Source organism: Gavialis gangeticus, unplaced genomic scaffold, assembly GCF_001723915.1.
Source record: "Gavialis gangeticus isolate Ggan-Ray unplaced genomic scaffold, GavGan_comp1, whole genome shotgun sequence".
NCBI classification, from domain to species: Eukaryota; Metazoa; Chordata; order Crocodylia; family Gavialidae; genus Gavialis; species Gavialis gangeticus.
In genome coordinates, this window is record NW_017729022.1 from 139,505,534 (window position 1) to 139,518,327 (window position 12,794).

General features: G+C 40.3%; 1 protein-coding gene across 3 annotated transcripts in view; it reads right to left on the minus strand.

Annotated features, from left to right (window-relative positions):
- The window catches only part of TASP1 (taspase 1), a 217,456-nt gene that overhangs the window by 85,723 nt on the left and 118,939 nt on the right, over nt 1-12,794 (minus strand). For 2 of the 3 annotated variants that reach the window (XM_019516243.1, XM_019516245.1), the window contains one exon: nt 7,039-7,149. The exons of the other annotated variant lie outside the window; for it this stretch is intronic. In XM_019516243.1, the coding sequence (XP_019371788.1) occupies nt 7,039-7,149 (111 nt within the window). The remainder of the gene's footprint in view (nt 1-7,038; nt 7,150-12,794) is intronic. 3 annotated transcript variants of the gene reach the window in all.

A 12,794-nucleotide genomic window follows, 5' to 3' on the forward strand; every position in this document is an offset into this window, starting at 1 on the left:
CCCCTTACCCCCCAGACCAGCCGCTCACAGCTCTGTCCCAAGTCCCATCCCAGCTGAGCAGTGCCTGCCCCAGCCCCAGTTCCCCTCCTCCCTTAACGCAGGGGCCTCCATCTGGCCCCCCGCACCCTCTTCCCACCCCCTGGCCCCTTCCCCCAACAACAGACTTAACAGCCAGATGCTGCTCTCCAAGTTGCTGGGCTGCATACTGGCAATTGGATCAGTATCAATCAATATGGCTCGTTAATAATCAGACACCAGTATCGACCCAAAAAATCTTTATCGGTGCACCCCTACTTTGCATCTTTCAGCATTCGATTATGAATGAAATTTCCTAATGTCTCTAAGACAGTTTGTCTTGATTGCTGTCCTTTTGTGTTCCATAATAGACAAACCTACACTCCTTGTACAACCTTAATTTGTAGAAGTCTAATGTTCTGCATCAGAAAGAAATTGAGATAAGTGACTAATTTAAAACCACACAGGAATCCTGAGAGAAAGCCAGAGACACAACACAATTATCTGACTCCTAGTTCCTTGCATTTCAACTTCATCTTTAGGAAGGATTCTAAGTCTTTAGACAGTAGTAAACCATTTTAAAACTTGATAACTTAACAATTTAAACACTTATTTCCAAATGGACTGTATTTCCACTTTGCAAAACAACAAACTGTCTCACTTAAATAGCCCCACATTTGTCACTCTTGAATGATCCTTCTGTTCTTCCTATATAGACTAGCCTGGTTATATATGACTGCTACCAAATATTTCATGTAGCAGGATGTTTTTCCCCATTAGTCACTAAAACGCACAGCTGCTTTTGGAGGAGTCAGTTTAATATGCGACTAGGACAGAGGACCAATGGAAGACAAAAGACCATGGATGTCCTGTCACAAAATGTGACCCATCTCCTCAAGTTTTAATGGTGTGCGCCTACCCATATGTGCAAATGACAAAATCCACAAAATAAGAAGTGCTAGAGAAATAAATTCTGATGGTGTTTGTTTCATTATATTTTTTGCTATAAATTGAATACAAGTATCATGCCTTTATTTTCTTGTCTCATTTCACTTTTTCCTCATAGCTTCCTGGTTTCAGTTTTCTGTTTTCAGTGTGGTTTCAATTAAATCAGTTTGTGAAACTTGTATTTGTTTTTTTAACACCATACCCTGCTTTTAATGCAATTCAAGATTATTTAATGACTGTTTTCAGCTCCTCATCCACCTCCCCATTTGTTCTTTCAGGATTGCATCAGTTTTATTTTTATTTCATTCACGACATCCTCCAAAGCTACCTTTTCTTCTCTCCTCCTAAACTTACATACAGCAATGGAGTTCATAGAGGACTATTAGTTTGCAAAATCATCTAGGCCCTTATCATTTAGACCATGTCATAATGGCAGCCCATAGGCTGCATGAATCTGTGAGAGCTTAAATTGTGGCCTCCAGGGATTGACTGTGCAGCTATGGGACTCAGGGGGTGAATGCTGCTGCTTACTCCTCCCTCATTCCTTTGCCTGCCACCAAATCCAGTCTTATGTCACCACTGACAGCAGCACAAGAAAAGGCCCAAGAGGAACAGAGTGGGGAATGGAAATCGCGGGACAACACAAGGGCTCCAGAAGCTGTACTGACAAGCTGCCACCATAGTGCCAGGAGATGGATAATCCAGCTCATGAGAAGCCAAATAAACTGGACAGCCCTAACCTAGACCAACAGGGAAAGGATGAATAGTACCACTTCTCCTGTTATCTGATAGTATCAGGACAGTCCACTAATAATGCAGAGCATCAATTCTCCAAACCAAGCTTGATGAGGGCTATAGCCAGGTACGTGGGTCTATTCTGAAACACTAAAGGACAGCCATCAGAAGAAACCAAAATGCAGCAAACTCCTTGGCAAATGAGGAAGGGTAGGTTCAAAAAGTCCTAAATTTGGAAAAATCATTTAAAAGTACACATTTATGTTCTGTGTCAAAGATTATGCTAGAAACAAAACCTAGATGCAGACAGTCTTGGTTTCTACAGAATCTAAGTCCAATTCTTACTCTGGTTTCATTCTTCTCTTTCCTGCCTTTCACTTACCTTTGCTGTGTGCCATGCCTCAGTGTGTACAGTAGAGATAAAATGGGGCTTGCCCATCTTGAGTTTAAGAATATTAAGTGGTTAGAGTTCTAGTCATTACAGAACCAAAATCTTCATTTCTTATTACTAGTACTAACATGCTGTAATAGTTGACAGGCTGAGCAGAAAAAAGGCTAAGTCTAGGGAAGGCAAATGTTTTTGGCAGGCATGTCACAAATTAGCTCTGCATCCTCCTTTAGTGCCACTCCAATCCCCTTCCTCTGCCCAATCTGCTGCTCTGCTTTCTGCTTCCTCCCCTATCTGCCAGTGTGCTGCTCATTGTGCTGTCCCTGATCTGCCCACTAAGTAATATTCACTGTACTGTCTTCAATACAGATCAGATTAGATTTATGAGTTTTCACAGTGAATTCATATGCCACATGAGTAGTTTCCATTTAAAATTGATCAAATATTTATCACCAACAAATAGTAAAAAGTTACTGAGGGATCATAGAAAAAGTATTTTTACTTACAGTCATTAAGGAAAAATAAATCTATTTTTACATTCCCACCCTCTTTTACTACTTAACTGACTTGTGGTCTACAATCAGCTGGTTTGCATGAAGTATTATTAAAAAAATGATTTTTGTGAGCATTTTTCTTATTTTGTGTGCTAGTGGTTAAAATACATACAGGCAGTTTCTATTTTCTCTTTTACCCTTCTTACAGTAAATCAAAGCAAAGTTCTGAGTCTTGCAAATTCTCTTATTTTAAATAGTAGCATAGAAATTCCAGACAGCTGACACCATCTTCAAGTGGACTATATTTAATCTTTCCACGTGCTTTATTTCTATTCTAGAAAGACAAAAAAAGCCAAGAATCAATTCTTAAGATAAAGTTAAAATCAATATATGCAGCTTCTGCCTACCTTCCTAACATTATTACTCTGATTTAGATGATGACACTACAGCACAGCTGTGTTCTCTCTATAATATCCTTAATTTTCTTTGGCCGATTGCTTCTCATTTGGGGTCTATAGGCTTGGAATAGGTTAAATGTGCTAATAGCATATTTGTGCAACTTTAGATTGAAACCAGGTTGGGGACAGGGACCTAGTTTTTAATTTTTTTCCTGATAGTATGAACACTAACAAACTGGGATCCTAGCCAATGCTTGGGGGTCCTAGGCACTACTACAATACAATAATTACCTGACAAAACCAGTGCTCAACATGAATTCAGTATTATGTAAAAGGCACAGCCTTTCTTTCAAGGCTCTAGATCAGGGGCAGGCAATTATTTGGGTCCATGGGCCACATAGGCAGTTCTAGGGAGCTACCATAGGCTGATCAGCACCCTCCTCGTCCCCCACAACCTCTCTCTAAAAACAGCCTGGAGCCCGCACACCACCGACAACAGTGCACAGCCCTAGCCTCAACCCCAGCCCACCCTGCCTTTCTAAGCAGCCCAGACAGTGACAGTGGTTCCTTCTGGCTGCCACTCCTGCTGGTCCCAGCCCCATGATACTGGCAGGAACCAGCACACACAACCCAGACCCCAGCTGACTCTGCATCCACTTTGGACTCAGTACGGCAAAACAGACCAGCTCCAGATCTACCGCAACCTGTGCGCACAGCCCCAACCAAGCCTGCCCCAGACTCACCTGCCTTTACTGAGCAGCGGCAGCGGCTGGACAGAATCTGCTACTTGATACAGGAAGGAGCAGCTTCCCCCTGGGCTGCCTAGAAATGAAGTCCAGCTGCAGAGCCACCCCAGCCCTGCTGTGTGCCCAGGGGGCAGCCAGATGTGCCATAGGCTGGCCGGTGCCTGGGCCAGGCAGAACCAAGGGACCCGCCACAGGCCAGACAAAGTCCCTCTGCCCACGAGCCATATTTTGCCCACCCCTGCCCTAGATGCTTTCTCTTCTCTGCATGTTGCAAGACCTATCTTTTCTCCCATTCATGCGAGGAGAACTATGGCTGATAAATGGTTTTTATCCTGACTTAGGGTATCTGATCTTGGTTATTCACACATAATTAAGAACATAAAAAATAGCCTAAGTAGTAGCATACTGAGTCAGACCAATGGTCCATCCATCCTGATACCTTGCCTCCAACAAGGAAGTAGCAGATGGGTTACAGAGAGAGCATGTAAACACCCTGTCATTCTCTTCCTGGCATACACCATCACTGGTTTAGGCATGTCAGAGGATACATCCTTAACTCATAGATTTCATAGATTTTCATAGACATTAGGGCTGGAAGGGACCTTGGAAGATGGAGTCCAGATCCCTGTCCAAAGGGCAGGAAGTCAGCTGCGGTCATAGGATCCCAGCAAGATAAGCATCCAATTTCCTCTTGAAGGTGTTCAATGTAGGTGCTTGAACCACCTCTGATGGCAGACTGTTGCGGACCTTGGGGGCTCGGATAGTAAAGAAATTCTTCCTTACGTCCAGCCTGAAATGATCTCGCAGTAGTTTATAACCGTTCGACCTCGTCATCCACTGGGGTGCTCTGGTGAACAAACGTTCCCCCAGATACTGGTGGTCACCCCTGATAAACTTATAGGTGGCCATGAGATCACCCCTGAGCCTGCGCTTTTCCAGGCTAAAGAGCCCCGTGGCTCTCAACTGTTCTATTTCATAGCTGCTAATATATCTATCATCCGTGAATTTGTCTAGTCCCTTCTTAAACTGGTGGCATCTTACAAGAATGCTTATATGCACATTTTACAAGAATTAATACAAGATTGTAAAGACACATAGATCATGGAACTGAATTAAGAGCCTTCCACACCATAAAATAATAAACTATGTCTATGAGCAGTATTGATAATTCATTCCGTTTATCCTATCAATTACAATATTTTATTCACTTTTAAAGCACTACTAAAATTTACCTCTAAAATATCAGTCCTTTATTTCTTAAAGGCAAACTTCCCAAAAGTACATAATGCTAAGGAAGCTGCCAAAAAAGCTATAAATATTGGTCAAAACTAAGCATCACCTTAGCTATGACAAAGTGATTTTGCTATTATTCTGCTTCTAGATTACTCTAATCAGAGATTGTGAAATTTCACGTCAACCTTAAACTCTTATATCTACTATTAACAGCTAATGATCAATGCTGAGATTACAAAGCAGTTTTTTATGTCATGTATGCTCATCACAAGCAGTATTTTAGGTTTCAGAACTTGTTCTACCACTATTTACTAGACTTCCAACTTGTTTAGACTTCACCTCGATGTTACTGTGTGAGCCAGCATAATATATCCAGTTACAGTGAGACACAATTGATCTTGATATACCAGTTAATGGCATATATTAAACAATAAACTGGCCACCCGATATAACCAACCCATCATTATTGCCCTAAATTTAAGTATAACTGAAGTCTAATAAAGTAAAAAGTAAAGAAAAAATAGTACAGCAATCAGGCTCAAAAATGTCCAGCTTAATCCCAGGCAAATGTATCAGTTTTTCCAGTGCGCCCCCCACCATCTACCACCTCCAACTATTATTATTAGAGGCCTAAATATCTGTACTTTACCTTTATTATAAAGGTATTAAACATGTGCTTTCTAAATAGAAATTAAAATGTGCCATTCTTACAATGAAGAATTTCAAAAAGGCAATTTCAATGTCCACATTCCCAAAGCATGTACACTTGCACAGATAACACACAATGTACGTTCCAGCTACATTGAACTGTGTAGCAATTTAAATTGTGTTTTTTTAAATGTTAAAGGCTATCAGTAAAATACTGCCAAGCCTATTACATATCAAGAAGTCTTATTGCTATCCTTAATGTTCTCTAACCTGAAGATTTATGTAAACAGTAAAAATTTCACATCTAAATTCTGGGTGGCATTCATTTTCAATCGTTTTGCAAAAGTTCTGAATTATATGTAGGGACCACTGTAATTCAGCGGTGTGGGCAAAGCAGACTCCCTGCAGGCTCACTGGAACAAATTTCAGGCATTTTTCAAGGTTGGCTCTCACACCTCTGGCTGAAGAAGCCCACCATGGGGCTGATCACAATTGGACAGCAGCACACAGGCTGATCTTCAGCTGTTTTAAGAAAGTAAAGCTCACCACTTATTAAGCAACAACTTTTAAGTAAAGCTTACCACTTAGAATTGTTAATGAAACCATAATAAACTTTATTAAACAACAACTTTCATGGCGTGCTAACTTCTATAGAATGGCACAGGTCTCGCAAGCGCTGCTCTGCCCTGCTGTGCAGACAAGGGGAGAGGGAAATTCCCCTCTGCTCCCACGTAGCAGCAAAGCCAAACAGAGCTTGGGAAAGCCATGTCAGGTGGGGGGAAGCCCCTGCAGCAAGGGGCTGCACAACTGGCTGTGGGGGCAGGCACCTGGCATGCCTATACCCGTACCCCCTAGGGCAGGGGGTACCTTACAATGCTCTGCTCTGGGCAAGGTTTTTAAATTTCCTGCCAAAGCACAGAATCAAACAACCTGATTGGCTGAGCTCTGGTAGGGGCTCAGCCTGTACTAGGCTGCCCCTGAAAACATGAGGCTTCCACAGTGTTTCCAGAACTCTGCTGCCTTTCTTCTCCATACTTCAGGTAAAATTTTTGGGTTTTTTTGTTTGTTTGGTTGGTTGGTTGGTTGGTTGGTGGGGGCGGAAGGGGGTTTAACACTTTTCTCTCTGCACTCCCTCTGCCCCACAGTTTCAGGCCTTTTCCAGCCAAATTGCAATTGGGGCTTTGGGGGAAACACTAAAATTTTCAAGCTGTCCCCTGAAATCCCCCAAAGCCTGAATTAGAGTGGCCCCTAATTATTCACCAAATGCAATACACTATGTAACCTGTCTACAGCTTCAAGACTTTTATGTAGCTTCAAGAGAAATTATAGAACATGCAGATCTAATTTATACTTGAACAGACTGCTTTGCTTTTCAAACAGAAATGTTACATCATACAGGTTTAGTCAGTTTCCTGACTAGCTTGTATACTTACCAATAAACTTGTTTTGCATAGTCTCTAGCAGGGCCTGGTGGGCATCTTCTGTTTGCAAAGCACGTGAACATTCTCTAGCCAGTATAGTCCGTACAAGGTGCTCTCCACAGCCTGTATAAACACCACCATCAAGCATGATTAGCACACAGCTACCACTCTGCAAGTATCCAGCAAAGCTGTATTTGACAGATATCTAAAAAAGAATATCAATTTTCCTCTAACATCCAGAGTCAACTATACTCAGTGGTAAAATTTCAAGCTTCATGGCAAAGATACTCTAAGATAAAAAGATGCAAAGTTTAAATACACAGAAAGGAAGCAATTAAGGTAAAACATTAGGAAAATCTCATTTTGTCTGACAGTCTTCATCACATCCTACCATCTTCACCCACATGTAGTCCTACTTGTCACTGTTCTTTTTTTGTGATATCTTTTATTGAACCAACTTATAGCTGTAAGAACTGAAACAAGCTTTGCAGTTTATGGCCAAAAGCTTGCCCAACTTCCCTCCCAACATGGTTGGTACAAAAAAGAGAATCACAAAAACCAAAAGCAAAACAAAACAAAAGCCCACCCTTACCTTAAGAAGAAAAAACCACTCACTGCTATTACATCAGTTGGTCTTTTCACCTATAGTTTTGCTGCTAGAATAGTTTATATACCTGTTACAACATTCCTTTAGTACAGGAGTGTCAAATTAACCTGTCCCCACACAAGGTCATTCCACAAGCCAGACCAGGCCCACAGATCCCCACTACCCCATGCTGATTGCAACGTACTTAGTGCCTGATCCAGCTGGTCCAGGAACTGTGCTGCACATGACACCTGCCACAGGTCTAGGACTAGCTGGGGGAAGGAAAGGGAGGATGCCAAATGTGACAGTCCAGCCACTTGGGCACCATAGCGTGGATCCCAGACCAACTGGAGCGGGCTCCACATGTGGTACACATCCTGAGTCCTGCCCATGGGTCCCCATCTGGCATGCACTACGTGAGTCAGTTTATATCCAGAAGTAACATCAGGGGCCTGATGATAGGGCTTCGTAAGCAGGATCTCAGACATCCCTGCTTTAGAGTAAGTGCAGTTTGGATCCAGTTGTATACTGCATGTTTACCATTTTCTTGGGCATGCAGGGGCATTTGTAATACCTTCCAGACTTGTATGAATCCATTACCTTCCTTTTCTGTATTGTAGACAGGCAGATTTTCCTCCCTTGGCAGGAAGACGATAGACCCAATAGAGTTCTAAACTGCCCCAATTATACTTATCTAAGGGAGTATAGGTTATCAGCCTTGTACCACATAAGAAAAAAGAAGAAAGTGTCTTTTCTAAAGAGTGAACAAATCCAGTCAATGTTTGGTATGGTGGTATAACAACTGTATTTCAACACCAAAAGAGAAAGCCTTTTGAAATAGCCTTTATTTCTTTTATTTGTTCAGTTTTTTTGTAGGCACACTGAAGTCCAATAATATTTTGCATTCACTTTATAAAATCTGTAGTAATGGCTTTTATTTTAAAAGGAAATCTACTCTTTTGTGGCTGGCTTACAGTATGCACCTTGAATGCTAAAGTAATGATAGCAGTGAAAGCTTTAGACAGGCAGCTTATTCTTGTAAAGCAGCACACTATTTCTGTGGTTTTGCCCACAAATTTTATGGCCTCTCAAACTTGTCTGCTTCAAAGTCTAAGAGCTATTCCAAAGCAAAGAAGGTTTCTACCTTGTTGCTTCAGAGAATAAAACTCTGGCTTAAACAACACCTGGTTCCATTGCTGGTGCACCAACAGAGACGAAAGTTGAAGTAGAAATGAGGCAACCTATTCTTTTTCTGGTGCAACTCCCCCCTCTTTAAATACAGTAACCCTGCAATCTAATCTTCCACAGTAAGACTGGAAGCCAAAAGCAAGATGTCCAAGGGTTATAAAACGTTCCTGTTACATGTATTAGTAGTTAAAGAATCAACAAACTTGATCACTCAGAACCTTGAATATACATGCCTCCCCCTCACCTAGTTTGCTACCCTTTATTCATCAAGACACATCTTAACTAAGGCCTGAGGTTGCACATACCTACCATATAGCACCCTCTACTGAAAACAAATCATGATATACTTTAGCTTTTGCAGGTTAAGTCACACAGCAACAAAGCAACTCCTAAGAAACAAGAACGAATTGCATATATACACTTATCCGAATCCTGTCAAAGTCTCAGTTCACAAGAAAATCCCTTTAAAATGTCACATTTCCAGGAAAGAATAAGGAGCAAAAATCATCTTTCATTAAGATCATACAATACAAAATGATAAACCCAGATACAAGTAGTTATTCAATAGACTGGCTTATTCTAACATTGAACTGAAGATGATAAAGCAGTCATAAGTCAAGCCATATGAAGAAGGGTCAAAGGAACTAGGTATATTTTACTTTGGGGGGGGGGAGGAAGGAAGGAAATTAGTGGAGGGCATGAAAGCAATTTTCAGATGTATAAATGGACTCCATAAAGAAAATGGTGAAAAAAACCTGTTCTCTCTCTTGCCACACAGAGAAGGACACACAGCAATGGGTTTAAACTACAGAACAACAGATTCATATCAAGTCTAAAAAAAAATACCCAAAAGAAAACAAAAAAAACCCCTTCCTAACTTTGAGAGCAGTGTGACAATATAACAAGCCACCTAGGAAAGAACAGCCTTTTCATTAGAAAGGGCACTTGTCTGCAATAATTTAGGTAAAGCAAAGCCTGGTCTAGAAGACACCTGAGGTCCCTTCCAAAACTACGCTGACCACGTTACTTCCCATGCCAAAGAAGTACTCAGCTATTAATGAATCCCAGAAAAACAGGGCCAAGAGGTCATGTAATTCAATCTTGTTCAAGGCAGGATGATCCCTGTCTAAAATCCTCCCTACACAAATGTTTGTCTAACCTGAACTTAAATCTTTCAAAATGAAGATCTCACAACCTTGCTAGATGATCAGTTCCAGTGCTTAACCACCCTCAGAGTCAGAAAATCAGAAATTATCCCATAATTATGAAAGGCAAAACAGTCTACAGAGGACATGGAAAACCCCAGAGGGGGCTAACAAAATGCATTTTGTCCACAACTCAGGTCTACATATTTCAGAACTAGAGAAACAAGGATTTGTTGTTTTGTTTGATTTGTTCAATCAGATTGAACAATTGTTGTTATATCAGCCTCTTAAATTGAAGAAATCCTGTTTCTCTTGAAATATATATATTTCTAATCCTTCACTTTAAATTCTTGCTCCAAATCTTTTGTAACCTTTCATAGAGCATGTTTGTGGATTCCCACCCCCCACCTTTGTTTTTTGAGGGTTTTTATTTGTTTGTTCATTTTTAATGCATTCCTGGCCATGCATGGACAAACTGCATCTTTTCCTACTTGGTAAGTAAGGCAGTCAACTCTAATGAATGAAAAGTGAGTACTTCTTTGCTCACAGCACTTACATTTCCATTCATGCAGATGCATTCATTTACACATGAAAAGTGATTCCAAAAATAATTTATGGTAAAATTCTCCAATTAAACTTAATGACCATTTTATCATTACAAAAGGCAACTTTTTCTTTACTTTTACTATTTAAAAATTGGAAAAACAACTTGGTTCTTGGGCATGCTTTTAAACAGCAAAATTTTGCTTTTTATGATGCAAAAAAGTACAATTTTGAGTCTGTGAATAAAGTAAAATTAGAAAAGTCACTTAGACAACTCTGTATTTCTGCAAGTTTGACTTCCTGCAGATGTTTTTAGTTCCAGATTTTGAAGAACCTCTGAAACTGGGCCTCAAAACAAGAGTAACCAACTTTAAACAAAATGTACAAATCTCATCTTTCCCTTAGAGAATGACTTTCTGCAAGAGCCATAACATTAATTTTGTTGCAAAAGTGAGACAGGAAACTGAAACTCCATTGTAAAAGAGCTGCAGTCCAATGACATTCTTGGAAAACCTACATTTAGAAAGAGAGAAAGGATCAACTATAAAGAAAATGAACTTACAATATTACTAACATACCACATATCCTCATGTCCCCAGAGATTAAGTGATTTTTTTCACATTCATGTCAACCTATTAATAAGGCAGTAAACTTAGAGTGTGCTGCTAGCAGTTCTTTTGGAAATCTTCCAACATACCACATGATTGCACTCTGTAGGGACAGAAAACTAATGAAAAGAGTATTTTCCCAATTTTAAAAGGAAACATTTGTTACTTCAGTTTTCAATGAAGCAACATCTATTTTTCAACAAGAAAAATTATTATACATAGTCCTTAATAGCTAAGTGCTGGGGGAAGAATTTTCTTGGCAATATAAAGTAACAAAGCTTGAAATCTAGCAAGTACTAGAACACTGCGTGCAGCCTCAGCAGCAGCCCCATATCTATCCAAACCTGAAAATGGTTAGGAATGAGTCAACAATACAGTAACATAGATAGAACAAGCAAATTGGTAGAGAACCTTTGTCTAGATTTTACAGCAGAAAGGTTTAGCATTCAAATTTGTGCTAAGTGCACTTAATTTAGATAGAACTGTTAATTCACTTTTGACAATTAAATCCATCTATTAGCAATGACAAGAAAGTACATTTTAAAAAAAGTTAGTAACCTTAGTCTAATTTGTTATCAATTTCTAAAAAAAACAGGATCATTCATGTGCTTAACTAGTTCACAGTACAATATTTCTAAGTGTATGCATTGTCACAGATTTATGGGACAGCCTCTGTGACATGCAGACTTCAAAAATGTGAAGAGTGCACTTTGGTTCCTCATAACTAGGAAAGGTAGCAAAAATATTCAAAGGCAATTTACACTGTAAGCTCTAAACCAAGTTAAAGGGGATATATAGCATAAATCATCCCATTTAACAAGTCTGAAAAGGATATGATTAAAAAAAGATACAAACCTGGTCACTGACAGAACAACAGAGTATCACAGAACTTTTGGATGGAAATGAGGATGCCAAGCAGAGGTTAGTTGGTGGAAAAGAAAAAGCACCAGCAGTATTACTCAATTATAAATACCCTCTGTTCTGTTTCAACCACATTATCAAGCACCAGGGGTTAGACAAAGCTACATTGTACTCTCCAGAACCATAATGATATTATTCTCTGTGAGTCTGTGCTGGTATGGGGCCAAACTCACACATCTCTAAAATGTTACATTTTCCTAGTTTGCAACCAACATACACACTGCTTAAGAACGAAATACTGAACTCCTTGGTTGTAGTGTGTCCCTTTCTGGAGCTGAAAGAAACCCCGCTGTAGATGGAACTTTACATGAAACAGAATAGTGCTTTTCACTGGTGGACTATAGCATGACTCCATGGTGTGCTGTGAGAGTTTTAGAATAACGAGAAGAAAGTTCTCCAGCTACCTACTGCCAATGAATAAGACACATCAATGAGACATTCACAGAAGACTCGCACATGTGTTGGCTGTGGGGGAGAGAGAGAGAGAGAGAGAGAACCAGCCGATCAGAAGAAAATTAATCTTCTGCGCATGTGTTGGCTGTAGAGGATGCGCAGTTCACAAACCTCTGAAACAGCTGCACCACTGAATTTTGCAGCGGCAATGAGCTGCAATCCATTCTAATATTATAAGGCCTTAGTCTGTCTGCCTGTCTGTCCGTAATGTTTTATTTGCACTCTGACTGGTTGTCTTGGCAGCCAATCACCATGCTTACTGAAAAAGACAGTCTCAGAGTGCTCTGCACATACAGGAGCACCACCATGACAGCGGGGACCGAG